Here is a 22,100-nt window from a genome sequence, read left to right as displayed (position 1 = left end):
GGAAGGGACCCGGGCAGAGGGCGGGGAGCAAGGACCCTGAACCTGCCCGGGCTGCCTCCGGACGGAGTAGCCAGCGCCTCCCCACTAGCGCTCGCGCTCCGTCCCGACGCGCGCTCTGCCCCCAACTACCCGCCCCCCCCCCCCGGCGGCCCCCGCCCCTCTCGAGAGCCGTAGGGAATCAGGTCCCGGAGGAAGAGGGTAGGTGGGGAGGCGGATGAGGGGTGGGGGACCCCTTGACGTCACTGGAAGGAGGTGCCGGGGTAGGAAGTGGGCTGGGGAAAGTTTATAAATCGCCCCCGCCCTCGGCTCCTCTTAATCGAGGTCCGCTGAAGGCTCGGAGCGCGCCGGGCGGACACTCCTCGCGGCTCCTCCCCGGCGGCGGCGGCGGCAGCAGCGGCGGCTCGGAGCGGGCTCTGGGACTGGAGCGCAGCGGCCAGAGGACGCCGAGCTGCGAGGATTACGCGGGGAAGTGGTTGTCCCCCTGGTTGGAGCTGCGGAGAGGGGCGCTCGCGGCGGAGGGCCGGAGCGCGAGGAGGCAGATTCGGGCGGCTGTGGGTCTGTGGCCCGCGAGCGGCGCGGGGAGCGGGCAAGCAGGCCGCGTCGCGCTCACCATGGTCAGCTGCTGGGACACCGGGCTCCTGCTGTGCGCGCTGCTTGGCGGTCTGCTGCTTACAGGTGAGGCGCGGTCGGGACCAGAGGCCCGCGCGGGGCCGGCACGGGGCGGCGGGCGGGCACACCCTTGGGTCTGGGGCCGGGTGCACGCGGGGAGGTGAAGCTGCAGCCGCAAGGAGCGAGCCTCGCTGGGAGCCTGGGACGCCAGTTGTCGTGGGCACGCCTGGGGCCGCAGTGCCCTTCTCTTCCGTTGGGCAGGCAGTGCAGGCGTCTCGGAGAGTCGCCGGCGGAGGTCCGCGGGCATCGGCGCCCTGAACGGCTGCCGGCGCCGCGCTCGGGTCCGCCCTGGGGCTGCCCCTTTGCGGCTGCAGCGGCCGAGCCTCTTTGCCCAGCTGCCGAGTCGGCTTTCCCCTCCCGGGAGCTGGGAGCACCGCGCGCCCGGACCTGCCTGACCCCCACAGCCTGCTCCCCGGCGGCCTGGCGCGGGTCGGCAGGGCCCGCGGGAGCCCGGAGCAGTGGCTTCTAGAACGCCCGCCACACTGCCTGGGGGCTGGGCTGAGGCGCGGGCGTTCGCGAGGTTGGGCACCGGCCACTCCGTCGTGCCTCCAGAGAGGAGGAGGAGAGCCCCCTCGGAAGGGGTCGCGTGCCTGCCGGTAGCCGACAGATCCCAGGAGAGGGCAAAAAGCTGGTGTCCTTCGACCCACTTCGGGTCCCCCGGCCCGATTGCCCCCAGGAACGTTTCAGCAGCTTCTGCTCCTCCCCGCCGCTTGCCGACCGCCGGGCAGAGCGCGCCGCGTTCAGCCACCCGGGTGGGGCCTCTGCGGCCGGTCCAGCCCAGGTCGCCGACCTGAGTGAACCTGGCCAGGGCAGTGGAGAACCCAAATACCGTTAAGTTTCGGAATTGCAGGCCTAGTCTTTAAATTCCCAGAGAAGAGAGAGGACGATTTGGACCAAAAGATGCAGTTTGAGGAAACGGCGAGGTCCGCCCCTTTGCCGGGAATTCGAGAAACGCGCGGCAGAACAGTCCGGGGCTCCGGAGGTTATATCGCCGTAGTGCGGAGGTTACCCCGCACCGGGGCGTCAAAGCCCAAGGGGACTTCGGGGCCCAGATTTGTCTTTTCTGCCCATTGGGGCTGAGTGGCCAAGCCCTCCGGTTCAGTCCCCATGGACGCGGAGAGCCGTATTCCTGGAGAAAAGGTAAAATAGGAAATAAAGTACAGTAACATAAACAAGTTACTGTAGTAATTCCAGGGAAGGAAAAAGTTAGGGTTGAGCGAATTTTTTAAAATGCTTGTTAAACCCCAAAAGCAGTAACTGTTAAAAAACATTCTTTCTCAGTGGGAAGACTAGATCTTCGGTTTCTGAAAACATATAATGGTTCCTATTAGGTTGGCGAAACCATTAAGCTGAAAGGTAGGCGAAGCCCTCATGTCTGGGAACTCGCTGTAAGTTGGGGAAGTCGGTAACATAGCTATATTATATGAAATATTGCTTTTCATTTTCAAATTTTTTTTTTTTTTGGTTTTGAAAAGTCACTTATATTGAAGTATAGTTGTTCAGAGCACTGAAGTAACTTCTGAAGTCCATTCACCTGTTCTGTAAAGGTAAATGTAGGTTAATTCCTGCGAATCCAATGAAGGGAAAAGTATATGTTTCACTGGCTTTTCTGCTTCACACAAATACATCTTTACTTTTGTTTTAAAAACGTGGTTGACCAATGAAGTATAGTTCTGTTGGTGATGAGGACCAATTTAGATCGGTGCAAGCTTTTCAGAAACCTGAGTAAGATTCTCTTGAGATTTCTTTTAGATTTTATTTCCCTTAAATGATGCAGAAACGTTGAGACTCTTGTTTGATTTTTTAAAAATTGTGTATGTGTTATTATAAGAAAGCAAGGCAAAACATGAGCAAGGTGAGAGCCTCCTTACCTCCTGGGTCAGGGACTGTTGTTATCAGTGGTCCGGGGGTGTAATTCCTGAAGCATGGCTTTGTAAACCACAGGTTTGTGGCTGGCTAACAGAGAACCCACAGAACAACAGTCAGCTGCCTACTTTGTAAATTGCATCAGGGCTTTCAGACTAAACCGAGGGGCTGTGAGGGGCTGCTTCTCCCGGAAGTGGTGTCCAGAAAGAGGCCAAGTTTCTGCTCTGTGGATTTATCAGGAGTCTGCTCACTTTCAGGTGCCTTTGAATATTTGTGAGTTATTAATATTTTGAGTGTGTGTGTGAAGGTGTGTGCATGCACTGAGATATAAAATAACCAGAAGCTCAGTCAGACAAAACGATAATGCATTTCCCCCTAAAGATTACATTTACCTGCTTCCAAATATCCTGAGAAATGAAAAGATGACAGTAATTTGGGTATTTTCAAGTCCTCTATATTGCGATCTTTCCCTCTAAAAAGAATACCTCCCTTACTCTGGCTCACAGTCTCGTTTTCTTACTTTTAAGTCACCATGTCCATGATTAAAGCCACAGGCCCCTTGTTTCTGTCCCCATCTTTTGGGGGTTTTTGAGCAGCTGATATTTACAACTAACTAACTGGAAATGTATGACTTCTGAATCTTGTGAGGGAAATCTACATTAATAATACGAAGTTGAAATGTGCATGAAAATAATACTCATTTCCAAATACAATGTAATAAATCTTTCATAGTAAAGCTAATTTTACATGGCAGTTTTTGTTGTTTTCTCGAAGGTTTACGAAGCTACACTTTTTTGGTAGTGGTTTTCCATATTGCATATTGGACTATTAATTAGTTAGCACTTTTGGCAGTCCACATGGGGAGGTTCCCCCCTGTTGGATCCTGTTGCCATTGGGCTACAGGTGGTCACCTGGTCTATTCCTTAATATTTTTACCTTATTTGTTTATTGTTATTTTAAGTTTTTTCTTTCTCCGTTGAAAATTCTATAACAGGTTCTCCAGTGTCTTCCCTGGGGAACTCTAAGTGGATTTTTCGTTTTCACTGTGAAAGTCAGAAGTTAGAATAGATACCTATTTCTAATGCCCCTTCCCAATTCTTTAAGACTCAGTGAATGGTTCCAAGGAGTAGGCTGAACACGGTGTGTCCCTTTTTCTCCTGCCCTTACACATTTGCATGTAAAATGGATAAGCCCGGTAATGCCAGAGCACCTGCTATCAATCACATTGCATTTTCTTTTTTATCCACCAGCTGATTAGCTAGCTCTTTAATGGGTTGCAAGAGCTAAGCTGTTAGGTTGTCTGAACCAGTAGTAATCATAGGCTTTTTTCTTTTCTTTTTCTTCTTCTTTTTTTTTTTTTCTTTTTCCAAACAGAATCCTTAACTCTAGGAACTAAACTCTACTTCCTGACTCTGGTTACATTACCTCTTCTAAAAGGCCATCAGTCATTTTAAACTCAGAAGAATTTCTTGTTTGTTTGTTTGTTTGTTTAAGTTAATTCTCACATATTTGATTCAAAAATAACTTCATTTTAAAATTTCAGATTGCCACAGGGACGCTAAGCCTCTTATTTAAAATTGGACCTATTTTATATGATCTTTTAGAAGCAACCAAATAATCACTTTGTTCTTACCATATGTATTGAGACATTCTAAATCTACTTTGAACATGTGTAATAGAGCAGCTGAAAATATGTTGCCAAAAAGTGGGTTTTATATTGACCAAGGGGAAAAAAATGCAGTGTCCCGGAGGAAGGTTAGCCAACACATTTCAGGGTTGTGCCTGCCGTTTACCCTGGGTTTGGGAAGTTCTGCAAAGCAAGAACAAACTGAGATGTGTATGCAAGTGGGCATAAGAATGGAGAGAAGGCGAAAGAAGCTCTCTTGGCGCTTGGGTGTTAAATGCAAAGCTTGCTGGCGTTGGGTTTTTGGTGCAGTTGCATGGTTGGGAGTTTATTGGATATCAAGTAAATACAACCTTTCAGAGTATTGGTCATTGTGGAGAGGAGAGGAGGGACTGTGAAACGACACCAGACCTAATTTTTTTTAAAACAAAAATATATTATGAGGAATGGTTAAAAGCATTAAAAGCATCTGTTGCATTGCTCTAAATAATTTAATAGAAGAGGATAGTCCCTTCCATTCCACTGGTCTTAGTATACTGGTGAGGCTTGTAAGGAATGACAAGATCTCTTTCCAAATGCTTTCCAGGATCATTGTTGATTCCTCACACACTTGGGTGCCTTGGAAATTGCATGCTGCTGATGACTACTGGATTTTATACCAGATTGAGGGAGGGGAAGGAAATGGGAGGAATGGGGTAATTGAGGGAAGGATTGAGAGGAAAGCCTCTGGCTTAGCATCTGGGACTGCAGGGGGGTTTCATTAAGGAAATGGTTCCATTGAGTCTGCTGAAGATAGTGGACTAGATTTCCTGCATTGCTGCTGGGGCGGATGTGGGGGGATGTCAAGAATTCCTGGGGATTTCCCATCAGTCTCGGTAAGCTGGATGCCTGAGAGCCATATCTGATTCTTGCTCCTTTCCTTGATTTTGAGCTCCTTGTGAGACCTGATCTTGTCTCTCAGACATACAGGTTGTGAGGGCTAGATCCAACATACTCATTTCAGAGATGAGAAAACCCACCCAGAATAGTGTTCCCCCCAACCCCACTACCTCCCAACAAGTTCAGTAGCTGGTTGGTGGCAGACCCAGGCATAGAATCTGATGGTCCCAGTACAGATAATACTTTTTCTTCATTTCTGTCTTTCCTCCACCCCAAGCAGGGTAGAGATGTTCAAACATTTGCTGAAGGACAATATTACAGCGCTCACGTTTTTTTTTTTAAATGTCAGGATCTTTTTCAAATGTGGAATTTTCTTCTATTTTCTTATAGCCCACAAGGGCTTGAGATTAAGAGTACCAAAATTACGGCTGCTTAGTAGTGCACTGACAGATTTGATGATCAGATTGGTTTTCCTTGTAACCCTTCTTTTGAACTGCTGTGGTTTAAATAGTTGTAGCCTACATGACTAGCCTCGTTTCTCACCACTTTCCCCCACGCACCCTGTGACCCAGCCACGCAAGCCCTTCCCCAGTCAAAGAAATTACTCACCATTCTTAAGATGGGCCTTGTGCATTCATCACTCTGTGTTCACGCCCTTTTTCTTCAAGACCCTTTCCCTCTTTCTGCATTTCCTCCTCCTCTGCCTTCAAAAGCCTTTCAAAGCTCCGCAATCACCATCTCTTTGAGTTCCTCCTTTTAGCTGCAGACGGAATCTGTGGTTTCTTCTGTTCCGATAGGTGCCCTCCTCTATAGAACCCTTATGCGTACCCCTTTCTAGTTGTTTTCACCTTGCATCGTTACTGTTTCTTCCCCTTGCTCTCTGATCCCCGGCACCTAGTGCATATGCCCAGCGCAGAGGCCCTCGGTAAGTGCTGGAATGAATCAGTGATGTCGCCGCACTACCATGTCCAGGAAGAACGCTCCCAGGGCCAGATACGAATTTATCCCATTATATTAATGTGCTCCTGTCTGTTCAGTTGGCCTCAGTTACAGCGTATTCCTTAGAAGGCTTGCTCCCAAGAGATAATGTTGGTCTGCAATGATGACATTGTAGCAAGTGGCTAAGATGTAGGAGTTCAGCTAGGATCTTCAACCTCCGAGATCCCTCTCTCCTGTAATCCTCTTCTTTTTTGTCCTCATGCTTCACTGGGGACTCGAAGCCACCAAAGCTGGATTTCAGTCTGCACAGAAGTTCTGTCATAGCCTCTGTGGATGAGGTAGCGCTGCGGTTTTGCCCAGCAGCGTATTATACAATTTTTTAGAAACAACAGTGCTCTCAGATTTTATGGTTTGCCTTACTCATCCTTTTGTAGACTCAAACCTGAGTCCATGGGTGCTGGGCAGTGATATAAACCCAAAGACAGAGACCTGGCCACACTCAGCCCGGATGCTCCGTTTCCATTAGGGCCATTTGCTATGGGACCAGGCTAGTCTGCCGGAGTTCCTCTTTCCATGGGATGGGCTCTTCTTGATCCTTCATGCAAGTTTGTTCCTGGCTGGACCACTCTACTAGGAAGGTGTGAGACCTGTTCTTCTAAAAAACCTGAATCCCATGATTGGGGATCCTGGTGGTCCTTGCCTTCTACCACCCCCACCCACACACTCTGAACATGCCCACAGAATTATCCAAAACAAGCTTCTCAGACTGTATTCCATGGTGCAGCAGCAGCAGCCCCCAGGAACTTAATGAATCAGAGAACCTGTGTATTAATAGAGTCCACTGACATTTTCTTTGCACATTAAAAATGGAGAAGCACAGATTTTAGCAAAGGATTCTTAGCTCTGGTGTCAGGATCTAATTCCTTTTCATCTTCATACTAAAAAAAGATGGCTAAGGGACTAGACCCGGGCCAGCCAGGAGCCTCTTCTGGATCCCACATTATGTTTGTGCCCCATCTTCTCCTGGGAGACGTGTGTCCTTCTTGAAGATTTCTTTTTATAAAATCTTAGATGTGGCTTGGACCTGTAATCCAAAGAAACAGAGGTGGTGGTCTTGAATGATACCACGGTTAACCAAATCATGGGTGGCAAGATCAAGTTCTTAGAAAATAACAGACTCGGTGGGAAAAAAAATGTAAAAATGGAATTAAACAGATAGGTTTCAACCATAAGTAAAAGTTTTATGAGGTATTTGCTTTCAGAACAAAATTAGTTGGTGACATTACACAACGAAGGTAAGTGTCCTCCTCTGGAATCTTAGTGGTCAGGGAGGCATCGCTGTCCCATTGTGTCCTGCTACCCTGACAACAGGTTTTTTGGGGGCTTCTTACTGGCTTGAAATCCAGTGTGTTTGTATTCTTTCTTCCTTGTCTCCTTTCGCAAATCTTGGCAAATGCCTTTGTCTTTTCACAGATTACCACAGTGCCTACAGGCACTTTTCCTCCGCCTGGTCTTCTAACCTATTTAACTGATGGAGTGTGAATGAATTTCCTTTCAAGCCGCAGACCCACCCATGTGGTCCCCACAAGCCAAGCTATAACAATGATCAGGTGCTCGTGTTGAAAGGGGCCCGAAGTGAGCCTTATTATATAAAGGAAAAGCCTTTGCTTTCGTTATATACAAATATGAAACCACTTAAACTCAAGGCCAGCTTTAGCAAGACCCTGATTAGTAATTAATCTGCCAGTTGATTTCTGTGAAACCCTTTGCGTTTGGCTAGGGTCATGGTCCCGAGTGTTGGTTCTACATTAGAATCATTTGGGGAGCTTTGAAATATCCCTTGCCCTGGCTGCACCTCTCATCAATTTAATCACCATCCCCTGAGTGGTAGCTAGTTATCGGTGATTTTTAAAGCTCCCAGGTGATTTCAGTGGGCGGCCCGGGGCTTAAGAACCTCATATTTTATCATCCATCCCAATCACCTGGAGAGCTTGCTGCACGACAGTCCTGGGCCCCACCCAGAGTTTCTGATGCGGTAGCCTGGGGTGGGGCCGAGAATTTGCATTTCGAACAGGTTCCTCTGGGTGGCTGGTGCGCCCAATTCAGAGACCACAGTGGAAGAGCCACTGCCCTAGGGGCTGGTTGGAGAGGCCTGGCCACCTGGGAGACCCATGTGCCAATCCGTAAAAGGCTCCAAGTCATCACTAGACGTAGAACAAGGTAGAGAAGGCCTTTTACAAGAATTCTTGCCAGGAGGAGTATGTGTTAGTAGCATGACAAAAGGAATATTAGGATCAAATGCTTGGACCATGCAACCAAGAGGGGGCGAGATTGCCTTCTGAGGAAAGCTCGATCCTCTTGGCGAGTGGGGGTTGTGAGTTAGGAGCTGGAACCAAATTGCAGGTCTAGAGAGCTAATCGTAACCTTCCTCTGCCTGACACCTCGGAGCACGCAGGCTTTCCTCCAGATAAACACTGGTAAATGTCTGCATCGTCCTGTTGGAAGGTGCCGCCGTGCCATTGACCTGTCCAGAGCGCCCACCTACCTCAGGCCTGCCTTGCTGCCCTCTGGGATCCCCAGCCTTGTGGGCCTCTGCCCCCGTAACTGAGCTGCTTGGCCTAGATTTCCTTTGCTGGGAATCGGTGTCCCCCGACTTGGGTGGCTGAATTCTTCCCGTTGGTTCTGTTGACTTTCACGGCGCACCAGGGGTCTGTCCCCCCTCGGTGAGAGGAGTCGCTGCTTGTCTGGAAAGAGAGCTGTCCTCCCCTCGTGCCGAACCATGTGCTGGAAACATCCTTGTTGAACATCAACAATCCCAGCGGCGTCACTGAGAGCATGTCAGGGTACCTATGGGGCCTTCGAGGCCAAAGGGCGTATGTGCTATTTGTGCACTTGATGCTCAGATATGGAAGGAACAGATCTTTCACGCACTCTCACCACTGAATCACCGTCTGGGGGGCTGAGTCACGGAGGCATTCGTCATCTGCTGCCATGAAATAGGTTGCCCCCAAACTAATGGCCTTCCACAATAAATCATTATGCCTGCCTGAGTCTGTGGGTAAGGAATTTGGGCGGGTCTCCTCTGGCTCCCTTATGCCGCTGTCCATTGCCCCTGGCATTGCCCCTGGGACTTAGGTGCTGGACATCCCCGGGTGTCCCTCCACACCCAGCGTTTGGCCACTCAGTTGTGTAGCTCAGACTTCTTAACTCAGAAGCAGGGGCGGTCCAGGAGGGTGACTGTGGAAGCCTCCAGGCCCTTGGACGCCTGGACTTGGCCACTCCCACGACACTATTCCTCCACATCTGATTGGTAAAAGCAGGTCCTAACCCAAAGTCAAGGGCTGTGGAAAAGGGCTTCTCTCTTGAAGGCAGTAGCTGCACGATATGGTGGCCGTGTTTTCCAGTCCGTCCCCCCCACCCCCCACCCCACTGACTGTCAGCTTTTCAGTCTAGCTCTTAAGCCGACACCTGGCCAAGAAAATAAAAGTGAACAATTCTTTGGCCCTTCTAAACACTACCTGTGATTGAGATAGCTGGCCCCCTGGAAGAGCTTCCATTTCATAAATCTTAAATCATAAATCGGTCACGGTTAAGGTATCGTGTCTTGTTAGAGCTGCTGGCCTCTGATGGGTGCTGTGGTCCCAGCAAGGGAGCATAGTGGGCGCTCAGACTCTGAGGTGCGCAGGCCCGCAGCTTCGTTGTACTCGCATCAGAGGATCTTTGATGGAACACCTTCTGGAAGATGTGGGGAGGCTGTATGCTTTGAGGAAAGGAGAAAGGAGGACACCAACCCCCGAGGGTTGTCAGGCCCTTTGACTTACCTATAGGATTTGACTCAGTCCCGAGAGGTAGGTACAGTACTCTCAAACATGAAGAAATCGAGGCTGTCAGAAATGAAAGATTTACCTCAGATCGCAGAAGTGGTAAGTAAAGCTGGAATTATTCCGGTCTGCTGTGCCTGACTCCCAGACTCCCTCCACCTGCCATGCCCTGCAGCCTAAATGAAAACGGGAGAAAGAAAAGAGTATCGATGGGAATGTGCTGGTCTTCCCCTTCTTTCAAAACTCCCTCTCCTTGGAGTTTTGCCATCTCCCAAGAATGTGAGACGCCGCTGCTACTCCAGCCTGAATCAGCCTTGGGAAGTTCCACTGTTGTGTGTGGCAGACACCAGCGAAGTCTCCATCAAGATGGGATTGTGGGGTGCCTGGGTGGCTCATTGGGTTAAACCCTCTGCCTTTGGCTCAGGTCATGGTCTCCTGGGATCCAGCCCCAGATCAGGCTCTCTGCTCAGCAGGGAGCCTGCTTCCTCCTCTCTCCCTGCCTGCCTCTCTGACTACTTATAATCTCTATCAAATAAATAAATAAAATCTTAAAAAAAAAAAAAAAAAGATGGGATTGTGACCATGTGGGTTTTCTGATCCAGGACCTTCCAAAAAAATTCACGTCCGAAAAGGATCCCCAATGTCAATAAGAATTTTTTTTTTTTTAAAGATTTATTTATTTCAGAGAGAGAAAGCAGTGGGGAGAGGCTGAGAGGGAGAAAGAAACTCAAGCAGACTCTGCACTGAGTGGGGAGCCTGGCACAGGGCTTGATCTCATGACCTTGAGATCATGACCTGAGCCAAAACCAAAAGTCAGGCACTTAACTGATGAAACCACCCAGGAGTGCCTTCTTGTGTGTTTCTTAAGAATATGATTTTAGGAGCGCCTAGGTGGCTCAGTGGGTTAAGCCTATGCCCTCGGCTCAGGTCATGATCTCAGGGTCCTGGGATCGAGCCCAGCATTGGGCTCTCCTCTCAGCAGGGAACCTGCTTCCCCCCCACCCCCCGCCTGTCTCTCTGCCTACTTGTGATCTCTGTCAAATAAATAAAATCTTAAAAAAATATATGATTTTACATGGGTTTTCAAACTGCTCTCCTGTATGTGGCTTTACACTAATCAGACTGTGTAGAAGGACAAATGGGCCAAACCAGCACTTTGATTCTGGAAAAGTTCTCGTCAGAAAGGTCCACTGAGAAAGCCGGGGCTGCCCTCTGTATATTGCTTTCAGGAATCAAATGTATACCTCTCTGTGGACCTTTTAGGTCTCAGAAACCCCAAAGACTTGGAGCTTTTTCTTAATGAGACTGGACCACAGGGAAGGACCCACACACACTGGGGGAGGGGGAGATGCATGCACTGAGCCCTTCCTAAGCACAGGCTCTTCGTAATTATCCAGTGTGCACACTTCCTAACTTTATTACATATTGAAACCCCGAGGCTCGGGGAAACTGAATGATTTACTGAGGATCACACACTTACAAGTGTCCAGCCCAGTGTTCAAACCAGGTCATTCTGATTCTGAAATGGTACTCTTTCTGCCAACGTGTACCCAACGTATCTAGAATGACAAAATCTAGGAATGAAGGAAAACCAAAGAGTTTGGCTTCTGGGATGTAGAATTGATTGCTTTACGTCTGTCAGAAAAACACAACTGTCTGAGGGCATTCTCCTAGAGAGAGTTACTTTTCAGTATAGGATGGACACAGCATAGGTTTTCATTTCTTTTTTCTTTCTTTGTCTCTTTCTTCAAAGCAATTTTCAGATACACAGCAGGGTTAATTATAGTCCTGGTTTTGTACTGTTAGGTTTCCTGATGAATTACCTTGTTGATTAACAGTCCTTATAACACTGTCAAAAATGGAAGCCTTTCTTTCTTTCTTTTTTTTTTTAAGATTTTATTTATTTATTTGACAGAGATCACAAGTAGTCAGAGAGGCAGGCAGAGAGAGAGGGGGAAACAGGCTCCCTGCTGAACAGAGCCTGACGTGGGCCTTGATCCCAGGACCCTGAGATCATGACCTGAGCTGAAGGCAGAGGGTTTAACCCACTGAGCCACCCAGGCACCCCCAAAATGGAAGCATTTCTTTCAAGCCCTGTCATGTCTTGGCTCTCTCCTCCTCTGCTAGATCGTTCCTTTCAGATATTCAAACCTGCAAGTAGTCGAGGAAAGAGGAAAAAGCATTTTACTTCTTCCTTGATCAGTTACTTGGAGAGGGACAATTTTCCAGTCCACCAGAATATGGCTGTGTTCATCCAAATCTGCGAAAAACCCTGTCATGCCACCTTTTATCGTTTGTTCCAAGCCAACAGTGGAAAATGTGGTCCAATGGATATATACCTTGGATGGAAATTATAAGGACTAGTAATATATATACTGTTTGATTTTTTTTATTATTGTTTCCTTTTTCTGAGTTGGCCTTAGAGCAACCAAAAGTAGATGTAAACACTTGGAAAGGCAGCGTTGTATTAGAGGAGATTACAAACAATTTGAGAAGGCAGTGTAAACTCTCGTTATGGCATTTCGCCTGTGATTAATGGTATTGTTTTCTTTTTGGAAAACATTGTTTAACTCTCCTTTCCACTTAATGTCTCCTGCTAGATCACATTTTAGTTCAATGTTCTTTGGAAATGTTTATAGCTTTGAAATCTTTTCCATAGGGAATTCTGCTGGAACTAGAGACAAGGAAAAATTGCATGGGAATTGAGCAATCCTAGGGTCCCAGGATGGACCTTGTGTACCTATAACTTCTGGAGGGTTAGAGAATATTTGACGCACATCCTTGATGTACAAATTGACAAATACTTTGCATAGGCTATTGGCAGGGGTTCTATCGTACACTCTCCTATCCCGTTCCCTGTCCTCAAAATGGGTAAAGGAGAAATAGCTTATGTAAAGTGTTTGTCACACAGAGTCACCTGGAAGGCAAACGGGAAATTCAGGAACCTAACACAAACGCCTATTTTCAGGAATTTCTATCTCACCTTAGTCTGTCTCGACTGACATTGAACTTAGGAATTCTGTATCTGGTTATCTCTTTTTAAGAGCAGCGAAATTCCAAAATGTTGAGGTAGAGTTGTTTTGGTTGTAAAGCCCAGTCCAAGCAGATGGGAATAGGATTGCCTTTCTGGAATAACTCGCTCACCATTTCAGGATAGTGTTACGGACAAACTTGGGGTGGGAAATTTTTTTTAAGAACTATATTTCCGTAGAATGTTTTGGAATGCTATACTTTCTGCCGTGATTTCATCAGGAAAAGCGTGGATCATAACAAATTTGATTCTTCCTGTTGCCTTTTCATAACCAGTCATCATTCTAGGTTTATGTACGACTGTCTGTGGAATTCAGGCATGTGCAGAAGACAATTTCTTTTTGAAGACTATTTTATTTTAGAACATTTTAACATATTCACTTAAAAGGTGCTCAGTTATCATCAATTACCCCATTATATTTTATTTCAAGATATAAACACAGTTGTGTTTGTCGTGCTGTGTGTTTGTCATCGAGTACGTGTTTTAGTTTGTAGACATGAACTGAATTTTACCGAAGTGAATCACTCAAGTTAGTGAAGAACTTATGACTCCCTCAGAAATATGTCTTTGAAAACAAGCTATACATAGTTATGAGGTGATCTCTGTTTGTTGACTTAGATAATCTTCTACATTTCTTCGTATTCACCTTATCTACGTCTAGATGACTCATGACCTAAGAGGCTGCTCAGGGCTGAGAGCTCTTCAAAAGGAAGTGCTTGTTTCTGATTCATCTTCCCAGCTCTGAATCCAGTACAGTAGCTGGTACACAGCAGTCACTCAGTAAATGCTGGTTGAGCTGACTGAAACTATATCCTAGCCATTCCTCCAGTTCTTAGAGGCCCTTGTAGAAATCATGGTTCCACATTGGTTCACTTTCTAAGAACCTACGTGGGAGTATGGGTGAAGGAGGCTGGCAAAAATATGCCCGGGAGCAGGCAGTCAGTTTCCCAGCATATCTGTAATGTTCTGTTCCTTCCCTGCGGGCATCCTCTGATTCCAGTGACCCCTTTCTTGTCTTTGGCTGAACTGGCCATGTTCTCCTGAATTGAATCTAGACTTAGGATTCAAAATGAGGATGGAAGCTGCCCAGCCCTAGAGAAATGGTTCCCCCAGAGGTCTTTTTTCCTTAGATGAGCCCTTCTGTTGGGAAATTCTTAGCTGGTCAAGGTTCCCAAACAGCACAGAAGACAGACCGTTGGTTACGAACCTGAATTTCTAGGTACGCCAATTCAGCCTAAAGATATTAGGTGATGTTGCTGCCCCTGCTATTGTTTTTGCCATCTTGGATAAAGACATTTGGGTTGAAAACTATTTCCTCTTGGCTCTGCACCATCCCCAGGGTAAGCTAGGAAGACGAGAGGGTTGAGGAGGAGGGACAAGTTCAGTCCTGGCTAGTGTAATCAAGCAAATGAAAACTCATCATTTTCTTCTTTTCCTGTCATTGCTTCACTTCCATCTGAGGCTTCTTCCATGATTTCCAAAACACAGCATGACCTGGGCAGATCTTCTAGAGAATGTTCTTCTTTGGCTTTTATTCTAGTGGCAAGTAAAGTCAAATAAATCTCCCATTTTAAAAAAATATGCAAACCGGGGCATTGCCTCTCAGCAAAGAGGTCAAGGAAAGCAGAGTCGTACGGGCAAGAGAGTCAAGGGTAGTTGGTAGAGGAAAAGAGTTGGCTAAAAGTAAAGATGAAGCTTTAGAGGGTTTGAAGGTTTGGAAGTCTTGGAAAGAGAAAGAAAAGAGAACCAAGTATTTCCTTTACCCAGTACACCCTCATTGTCAGGTCTTCCCTTCAACATTATTCTTCTGTGAGAACGTCCTTCACTCTCTGGGCTGGGCCAGCTTCCCTACCTCTGGTGCTTTGCTGTGATAAGACATAAGGGTAATGTAATTTTATGTCTATATAGAAAGTAATTTGTAAGTAGGAAATTATTTATGTCTATGTTTACCTGTTGCTTTATCTGGCATCCAGCTTAAGTTACAAGCACTTTAAAGAATCTTGTGTGTCTTGTTTATCATTGTATCCTTCTCTTAATATATGGTGAAAATATTACATGGAGGAATAAATGCTGAGGTTAAAGATCAGAGGAATCTACAAGGTGAGGAGTGAGAGAAAGGGGTCCTATTGGGAATATACTGGGGAAAACACCAGGGTTGGCCAGCAGTAAAAGAGAGATAAGAAGGACAGATAAATGATGGGAACAAGTTCCCATATTCCTGGGATCATTGTTGGGAGTCCAATCCGTAACCCAGTGCCTCAGTCCCATTTCAGGGAGTTGGTGGCTTAACTTTATAGGGGCAGCTCCAGGACAAGGGACCTTCCTGCCCTTCTACAGAGTTCTTCCTTCTGGTTTTATATAACTTTTGCTTATTGATTTTGGGTTTGTCCTCCAGAGTCAGCTGATCCATAAGTTATTTTAAAGCCTCTTAGGTTGATGGCCAACTGGTAGAAGAAAATGGTGTTCTGTTTTATTTTTTCTTCCATCAGAGGTGTGATATCTTGGATGATATCAGACCTGCTAAGTCTAGAAACAAAACTCTAGATTAGACTAAAGAGAGTGTATGGGTAAAAATGCCCTGAGAATTAATATTCTTCCGGTTTGGGGTATAAATGACTTTAAAGTCATTCATGGATATTTGAAGGAAGCCCTTGCTATCACATACTGAAGTGAGTGAAAACCGTTCAGTAAATTCTTTCTTTAAAAATTGAGATACTGAGTGCTGTGAAATGTGTAAGCCTGATGATTCACAGACCTGTACCCCTGGGGCAAATAATACATTATATGTTAATAAAAGTAATTTTTTAGAATTGAGATATTGAGATACTTCTGCTGGAAGCATACTGCCTTTAGTGGATGACTTTCCCTTCCAGAATCCTGGCTTTCAACAAAATCTGTAGAACATTGTTCCATTTGATATAGGATTTTTTAACAGTTTGTGAAATTTTAGGAAGATTACGAATATTTACTGTGTAAATTAAGTGAGGCTTAAGAAAACATGAAAGTTAAAGGAAGCCAGATTTAAAAAGAACAGCTTGGGCAACATATCCCTCCATTGTCTAAGCGGGATTAGTCTCCAAAATATCCGTAATGAAAGCAATTGTATTTCAAATTGTTTAATTTAGAAGGAAACTGATTTTGACAACAGAAACACAATGGTCAGGAATAGTGTTTTAATGAGCCTTCGAAAGTATGCTAACATAGCTTTCAAAAACTCAATTCCCCTATGATGGATAACTTCATCGCACACACTTGGCCATTTAAATCTCAGAGGTCAGAGGGTTTGTATATATTATTGGTTACAAAGGCAGAGATCTCTCAACTTGCCTCTTAGGGAGGGAATTTATAAAGCACCTCCTTTATAGACCGTTTAAAGCACTCCAAAAAAAAGTTCTCTGTGTAGTTTAGCTTTCATAAACTGGATCAGCGTGAGCCTACAATTTACGTGAGAACCTTATCACACTCTGCCTGCCAATCTTGTTTTATTTCTACTGTTTTTATACGCAAAGCAAATGCTATTTGTCATTATTTGCAATAGATTACAAAGTTGAAGAATACATGAAAAGAAGAGACCAAACACAGGTTACCTATAGAAACGTTTTTGGCTCTTCTTGTTGGATAGCTAGTTAAGGGGCGCTCTTGCCTGCCTGCCTACTAGCTTGCTACCCTTATTTTTATTACACGCACATTTTAAGACCTTATTTTGGATTCAGAATTAAAACCTCAGCACAGTGCACTTTTTGGTTACTTAATAGCATCACAGCGCACAACTCCATGTTATACTCATTCTTCAAAAAGAACTGTGTATGCGTCTACAGATTATTTGTGTGTTATAACATATAATAGGCAGTGGCTATGCTACAATGTAAAAGTTCCACTTCCTGTCCTTCTGCTTTAACCATTCTATGGCAAGGCCCTATTGAATTGATAAAATGTTTCTCACACCTCTGGTGTGAGAAGGATGCTTTCCTTCCTAATGGAACCTACCGGGACCGCAATGTAAATAACATGTCCATGAAATTCGGGTACCTGCTCCCATCATCTCCATAGATGCCTGGCCCTTTGGCAAAGAGCACCAATGAATACAGAGCATTTGATAAAATATTTGGTAGTAGACCAAACTGTAATCCTAATGTCAGGCAGAATGGGGAAAACTTTAGGTTTCAAATTGTGGGTTGCATACACATTGTCCTAGGCTTCCAGACTGATCACTGTTTGTTTGCATTTGTATAAAGGTTTTAACCATTAAGAAATTTTTTTTTAATTGAGGTATAGTTGATATACAACATTATGTTAGTTTCAGGAATAGTTGTTTATTTGAAAATAACATGGAGGGAGGGTACCTTTGGCAGAACTAAAACTTGGCTTTCTAAACAAAAATGAGAGATGAGAAGGGTATGCTAAGGCACTTCAAGCATTTTATTAATGCTACTATCCTTCCTAATGCAGCTCTAGCCACATGCCTTCATGTCTGTAAGCATTCTGTCACTGACCACAGTGCCTTGCTTTAGAGCCCTGTGATTCTAAAGATGGTGTACCAAGTGCTGAAAGATTAACAAAACAGTTGTTTGTTACACATTACTTCTGTAAAACCAAGTATTGTGTATTTAACCTTGCAAATAGTGCATGCGTTTTCATTGAAATGGCACCTTTCCTGAACAATCTCTTTCCACGTATTCATAATGAACTGTGAATTCATTTAAATAATTTTATTTAGATTATTTATTTAATTTATTTTTATGAATAATTATAAGTTACAAATAAATAATTATATACAAATATATAGACATGATTTAAAATAATTATACATATATGAATTTAATTCATTATATATAATTATACATAATGAATTTAATTCATTAAGCAAATAAATAAAATACATTTGAAATTGAATACATTGTGAACTTCAAGTGTTCACAGCCTGAAAATGAATATGTTGTGGCCGGAAATAACATGTAAATCAACAGAAGCAACAGCAGAAGGCTGTGGGTGATGACGATTCCTTTTGTACGAGGTGGTGTCAGGCCAAGTTGCATACAGTCTTCGGAACAGTACCACTGGGTAGAACAGAGGCAGGTGGTGATCTGCTCCAAATGTAATGCTTTTCCTGCTACTGATAGAGAAGCACCACCTAACAGACGAAACCTTTATGCGTTTCTAGGGTGTGAACATTCTTCCGTTCTTCTCTCTTCACATCAGCAGATGATGGTCTACCAGACTTCTCCAGTACATACTTTCTGAGCCGTGTCTTGTGCCCTGTCAACCAGATCTTGACCCTTGCTCCAGGCAGCTCAGATAACTTTCATGACATTGTATGGTAAATTGAAATGACATGTTGTTAGACTGCTCTGTGGAGGTGGTTTTTGAACTCGTTCAATAAAAGAATAGCAGCGTGGGAGTAGAACATTTTGTGGGGGGAGGAAGGTACCTCCTTGGTCAGCAGGAGATTTCTCACTGACCGACCTTAATTAACTCTGATGTCACATGAAAAGGAGCTGTGCACGGGTACAGGTCATTGGGAGGGTAGGCTCCTGATGGTAGCCCATTGACAGGCCTGATGATAAATGAAGATGCCCTGTTACACCATGACCCCTGAGAGAATCCAGCGTCAAGGAAAGCGCTCAGAGAGGTACACTGGAGACGCGCCCTTATAAACACTGATAGTAAGAACGTCGAGGTTATTAGAGTACTTCTTTCTTGGTAAACATCTTAAGCCACACAGAATTTTCTCTTTTAAGTAACTTATAAAGGAAAAATGAACAATGCCAATAACTCATGGATAGAGTGCAGACTGCCCAAGTTCTGACGATTTTAGACATCGGCCATGTCACTTGCAGATAGTGTGATGTCCTCTGTGCCTTGTACTGCAAAGCTATTTATGGATTTTGTTGACTGACAGTTAAATACAAATTGTAAGACAGCTCTAACACGCACTATAGCAGAATTATTCAAATGAACATATCTCTAGGGTGATGCCAACACTAACTGCTGAAATTAAACATTTAATGATTTCTTGTTTTTTGACCCTTGAATTCAAGACACAAATTCTATGTAAATGACTATTTTAAATTTTCTAGTAAAGCGTGGAGATCAGATGCTCGACATTTCATTTGGGGATTACTTTGGCAAAAACTTTAAAGCAAAAAGCCAGTGACTTCTAGCTTGCTATTGCCAAGTACGTGTCAATTTCCAAATCCCAGCCAAAAAGAGCTTTCCCTGTGCCTAAAACAACAGAGAAAATTCAAACACCTCCCCCCAAACCTCTTTCCCTATTCTACCTGCTTCCCCTCACCCTTCAAACAAACTTGTTGATGTATTCACAGACAGAAATCCAAATAGATAGGTGTGTCTATGTGTTTAGGTTAACAGCCTTTTTTCTTTAAGGTTTTCCTGGACTCAATGCTAATTGTTTTGGGGGAAAATTTTTTTTTTGAAAACGAATATCATGCCTAATCGTGGGGTTCAAGTTCTGCAGCTACCATGCAAATCCCCGTGGCTTTCCTATCTTTGATGTGGTCTGTTGGTGGATGGAATATGAACCCTTCGGTCTTTCTCCATCATGCCACAAACGAGAGCAACATGCATGGTGTAATGCCCCCCATCAGAGTGGGTGCTGTCAGCTTAGCTGGTGATGTGGTCATCATAGAAGACAGACATTCTAATAGTGCATTCAGTTACAATCTACACTTCGTATTAACTTATAAATACTGTAATAAAGGCACAACACAGAGGTTGAGACCAAGATCTAGCTTTTTACTAAGCACTAGAAGTACTGTAGGAATTAATAGCCCAAACCAAAATTGTGGTAGTTTCTAGAAATTTGGATCACTTGCAGTTGCAGGCTTAACCTTTCCCCCAGCCTTGCCACCAGCCAGAAAGATTCTCTAAAATTTAGTCTGTGAGACTTAAGCTTTTAATAGCCTATGTCTTGGGGAAAGAAAACCTTCTTTTATTATGAATTATGTTTAATTAACCTCACACAACCTTGGTAAAGGCTCATGGTCTTAAAATCAAATTTTGGAAACATGATACTTGCGACTTTATACTTAGATAAAGAGGTCATTTATCATGTAGGATTATGTACTATTGAAAACATGGTATGCAGAAATCAAAGACAGATGCATCTCGCTTGAAATAAATCTAATATACAAAGCTTTGCATTAAAAAATAATCGGAAATCAATTTTAATATAGGGGGAAACACCAATAGGTTTCTTCAGGGAGCTCTAACAACATAATTTTTATGTGACTCAATTTGTTAGAATTCAATTTAAATAGTTAAAATTCAAAACAGGCCATTAGAAGTGACTTAAAATTAACATCAAATTAAATATAGAAGGTTGTAATTTGGGGAAACAATGAGTTTTCTGCAATATGTTTGTGAAAGTTCTAATACATAGAAGAGTGATGTTACCGAGCATGGAGGAAAAATGATTTCTCTAAAATCAGTCTTCTAAAGCTTTCGGCTGGAAAAATAACTAGTATAAAATCTAATACCAATGGGGTCATATGTGGCAGCAAAGTGAAAAATAGTTCCATATTCTGTGTCTTCAACTTATTGCTGTGATTACTTAATCATTAAAAAAAAAAGTTTTATGGAGGTGGAGTTCATATACCATAAGACTCACCATTTTATTTTATTTTTTTAAAGATTTTATGTATTTATTGGAGGGGGAGCACAAGTAGGCAGAGGGAGGAGGAGAAGCAGGCTCCCCACTGAGCGGAGAGCCAAATACAGGACTTGATCCCAGGACTCGGATGATGACCTGAGCCAAAGACTGATGCTTAACTGACTGAGCCACCCAAGTGTCCCAAAACTCGCCATTCTAAATTGCATAATTCGATGCTTTTTAACTATATTTCAGAGCTGGGCAACTGTCACCACTATCTCATTTTAGAACATTTTCACCACCCCGGAAAGAAACCCATACCTGCTATTAGTCACTCCCCATCCCCCACTACCCCTAGCTCCTGGCTCCCACTAATGTACTTTCTGTCTCTGTGAATTGCCTATACTAGACATTTCATACAAATGGAATCATTCAGTATGTGGCCTTGTGTAATGGGCTGCTTTTACTTAGCATAGTGTTTTTGCTTTGGGTTCTTAAATAAGAGAAATTTATTTTCTCACGGTCTGGAAGTTGCAAGCCCAAATTTAAGGTGTTGGCAGGTTTTGTTTCTTCGGAGGCCTCTCTCCTTGGCTTGTAGACAGCTGCCTTCTCCCTCCATCTTCAAAGGCCTTTCCTCTGTGCACCAGCATATTTTCAAGAGTTTTCTAATAGTACCATGTATAAATATTTCATTCCTTTGTATTGCCAAGTAATATTCCATTGTCCGGATAGGCTACATTTTGTTTATCTCTTTGTCATTGATAGACATTATGGTTGTTTCTACTTTTTGGCTGTTAAGAGTAATATTGCTGTAGGTACTCATTTGTGCACCAGTTTTTATGTAGACATGTTTTTAGTTCTCTTGGATAGATACCTAGATACCTAGGAGTAGAATCGCTGGGCTGTATGTTTAACCAGTGTTTAACCATTTGAATAAACACCATACTGTTTTTCAAAGTGATGGTACCATTTTATAATCTGACCAACACCATGTGAGTGCTCCAGTGTCCCCACATCTTCACCAACACTTGTTCTTGTCTGTCTTTTTTCATTTAATCGAACCTAGGACGTTTGAAGTGCTATCTTACTGTTGTTTTGATTTGCATTTTTCCTGCATTTTTTCCAGCATCTGCTCATGTGCTTATTGGTGGCCATTTATAAATCTTCTTTGGAAGAAGGTCTATTCAGATCCTTTGTCTATTTTTTAAATTGGGTTATTTGTCCTTTTATTAGTCATAATTATTTCTTTGACATTTCTAACTTGCACATTGGTATCAAACACTGTAATCTCAGGATCATAGAATTTTTAGGCTGGACGGAATTCTAAAAATCTGAGGCCATCCCCCGTCCCCCGTGCTCCCATTGGCAGGTGGAGAATCTGAGGCTTAAGTGCATGCCCATGGCCACAGCAAAGCTAGTAGGTGAATTGGGGAGACGACTGACTCTAAATCAAAAAGGAGAAAACGTAGATGTTTCATGATTTATCTTTAGCTAAGCCCATTTCTTACAGACAATAACCCTTGGAGTTCGATATAGTAGAGGTGACAGGAGGGGTGGCATCTGGAAGGAAGAGGGGCTAAGAGGTTTGTCTTGAAGTTATATTCAACTGTTTTTGCTTAGGTCAATAAACATCAGTTTTCTTTTTTTTTTTTTAAGATTTTA

The 22,100-nt window shown here is 44.1% G+C and overlaps 1 protein-coding gene across 5 annotated transcripts in view; it reads left to right on the top strand.

The window, feature by feature from the left end:
- The first annotated feature begins 207 nt into the window (after positions 1–207).
- FLT1 (fms related receptor tyrosine kinase 1) overlaps positions 208–22,100 on the top strand; it is a 177,591-nt gene continuing 155,698 nt past the window's right edge. For 2 of the 5 annotated variants that reach the window (XM_047723034.1, XM_047723033.1), the window contains exon 1: positions 215–675. In XM_047723034.1, the coding sequence (XP_047578990.1) occupies positions 612–675 (64 nt within the window). In that variant the 5' untranslated portion in view covers positions 215–611. Of the gene's footprint in view, positions 676–22,100 lie in introns of all 5 variants that reach the window. The other 3 variants (XM_047723031.1, XM_047723032.1, XM_047723035.1) reach the window with 3 other exon arrangements.

The sequence above is a fragment of the Lutra lutra genome, chromosome 3, assembly GCF_902655055.1.
Source record: "Lutra lutra chromosome 3, mLutLut1.2, whole genome shotgun sequence".
NCBI classification, from domain to species: domain Eukaryota; kingdom Metazoa; phylum Chordata; class Mammalia; order Carnivora; family Mustelidae; genus Lutra; species Lutra lutra.
Note: the sequence above shows the minus strand (reverse complement) of the source record. Positions and strands in the feature narration are given on the sequence as shown.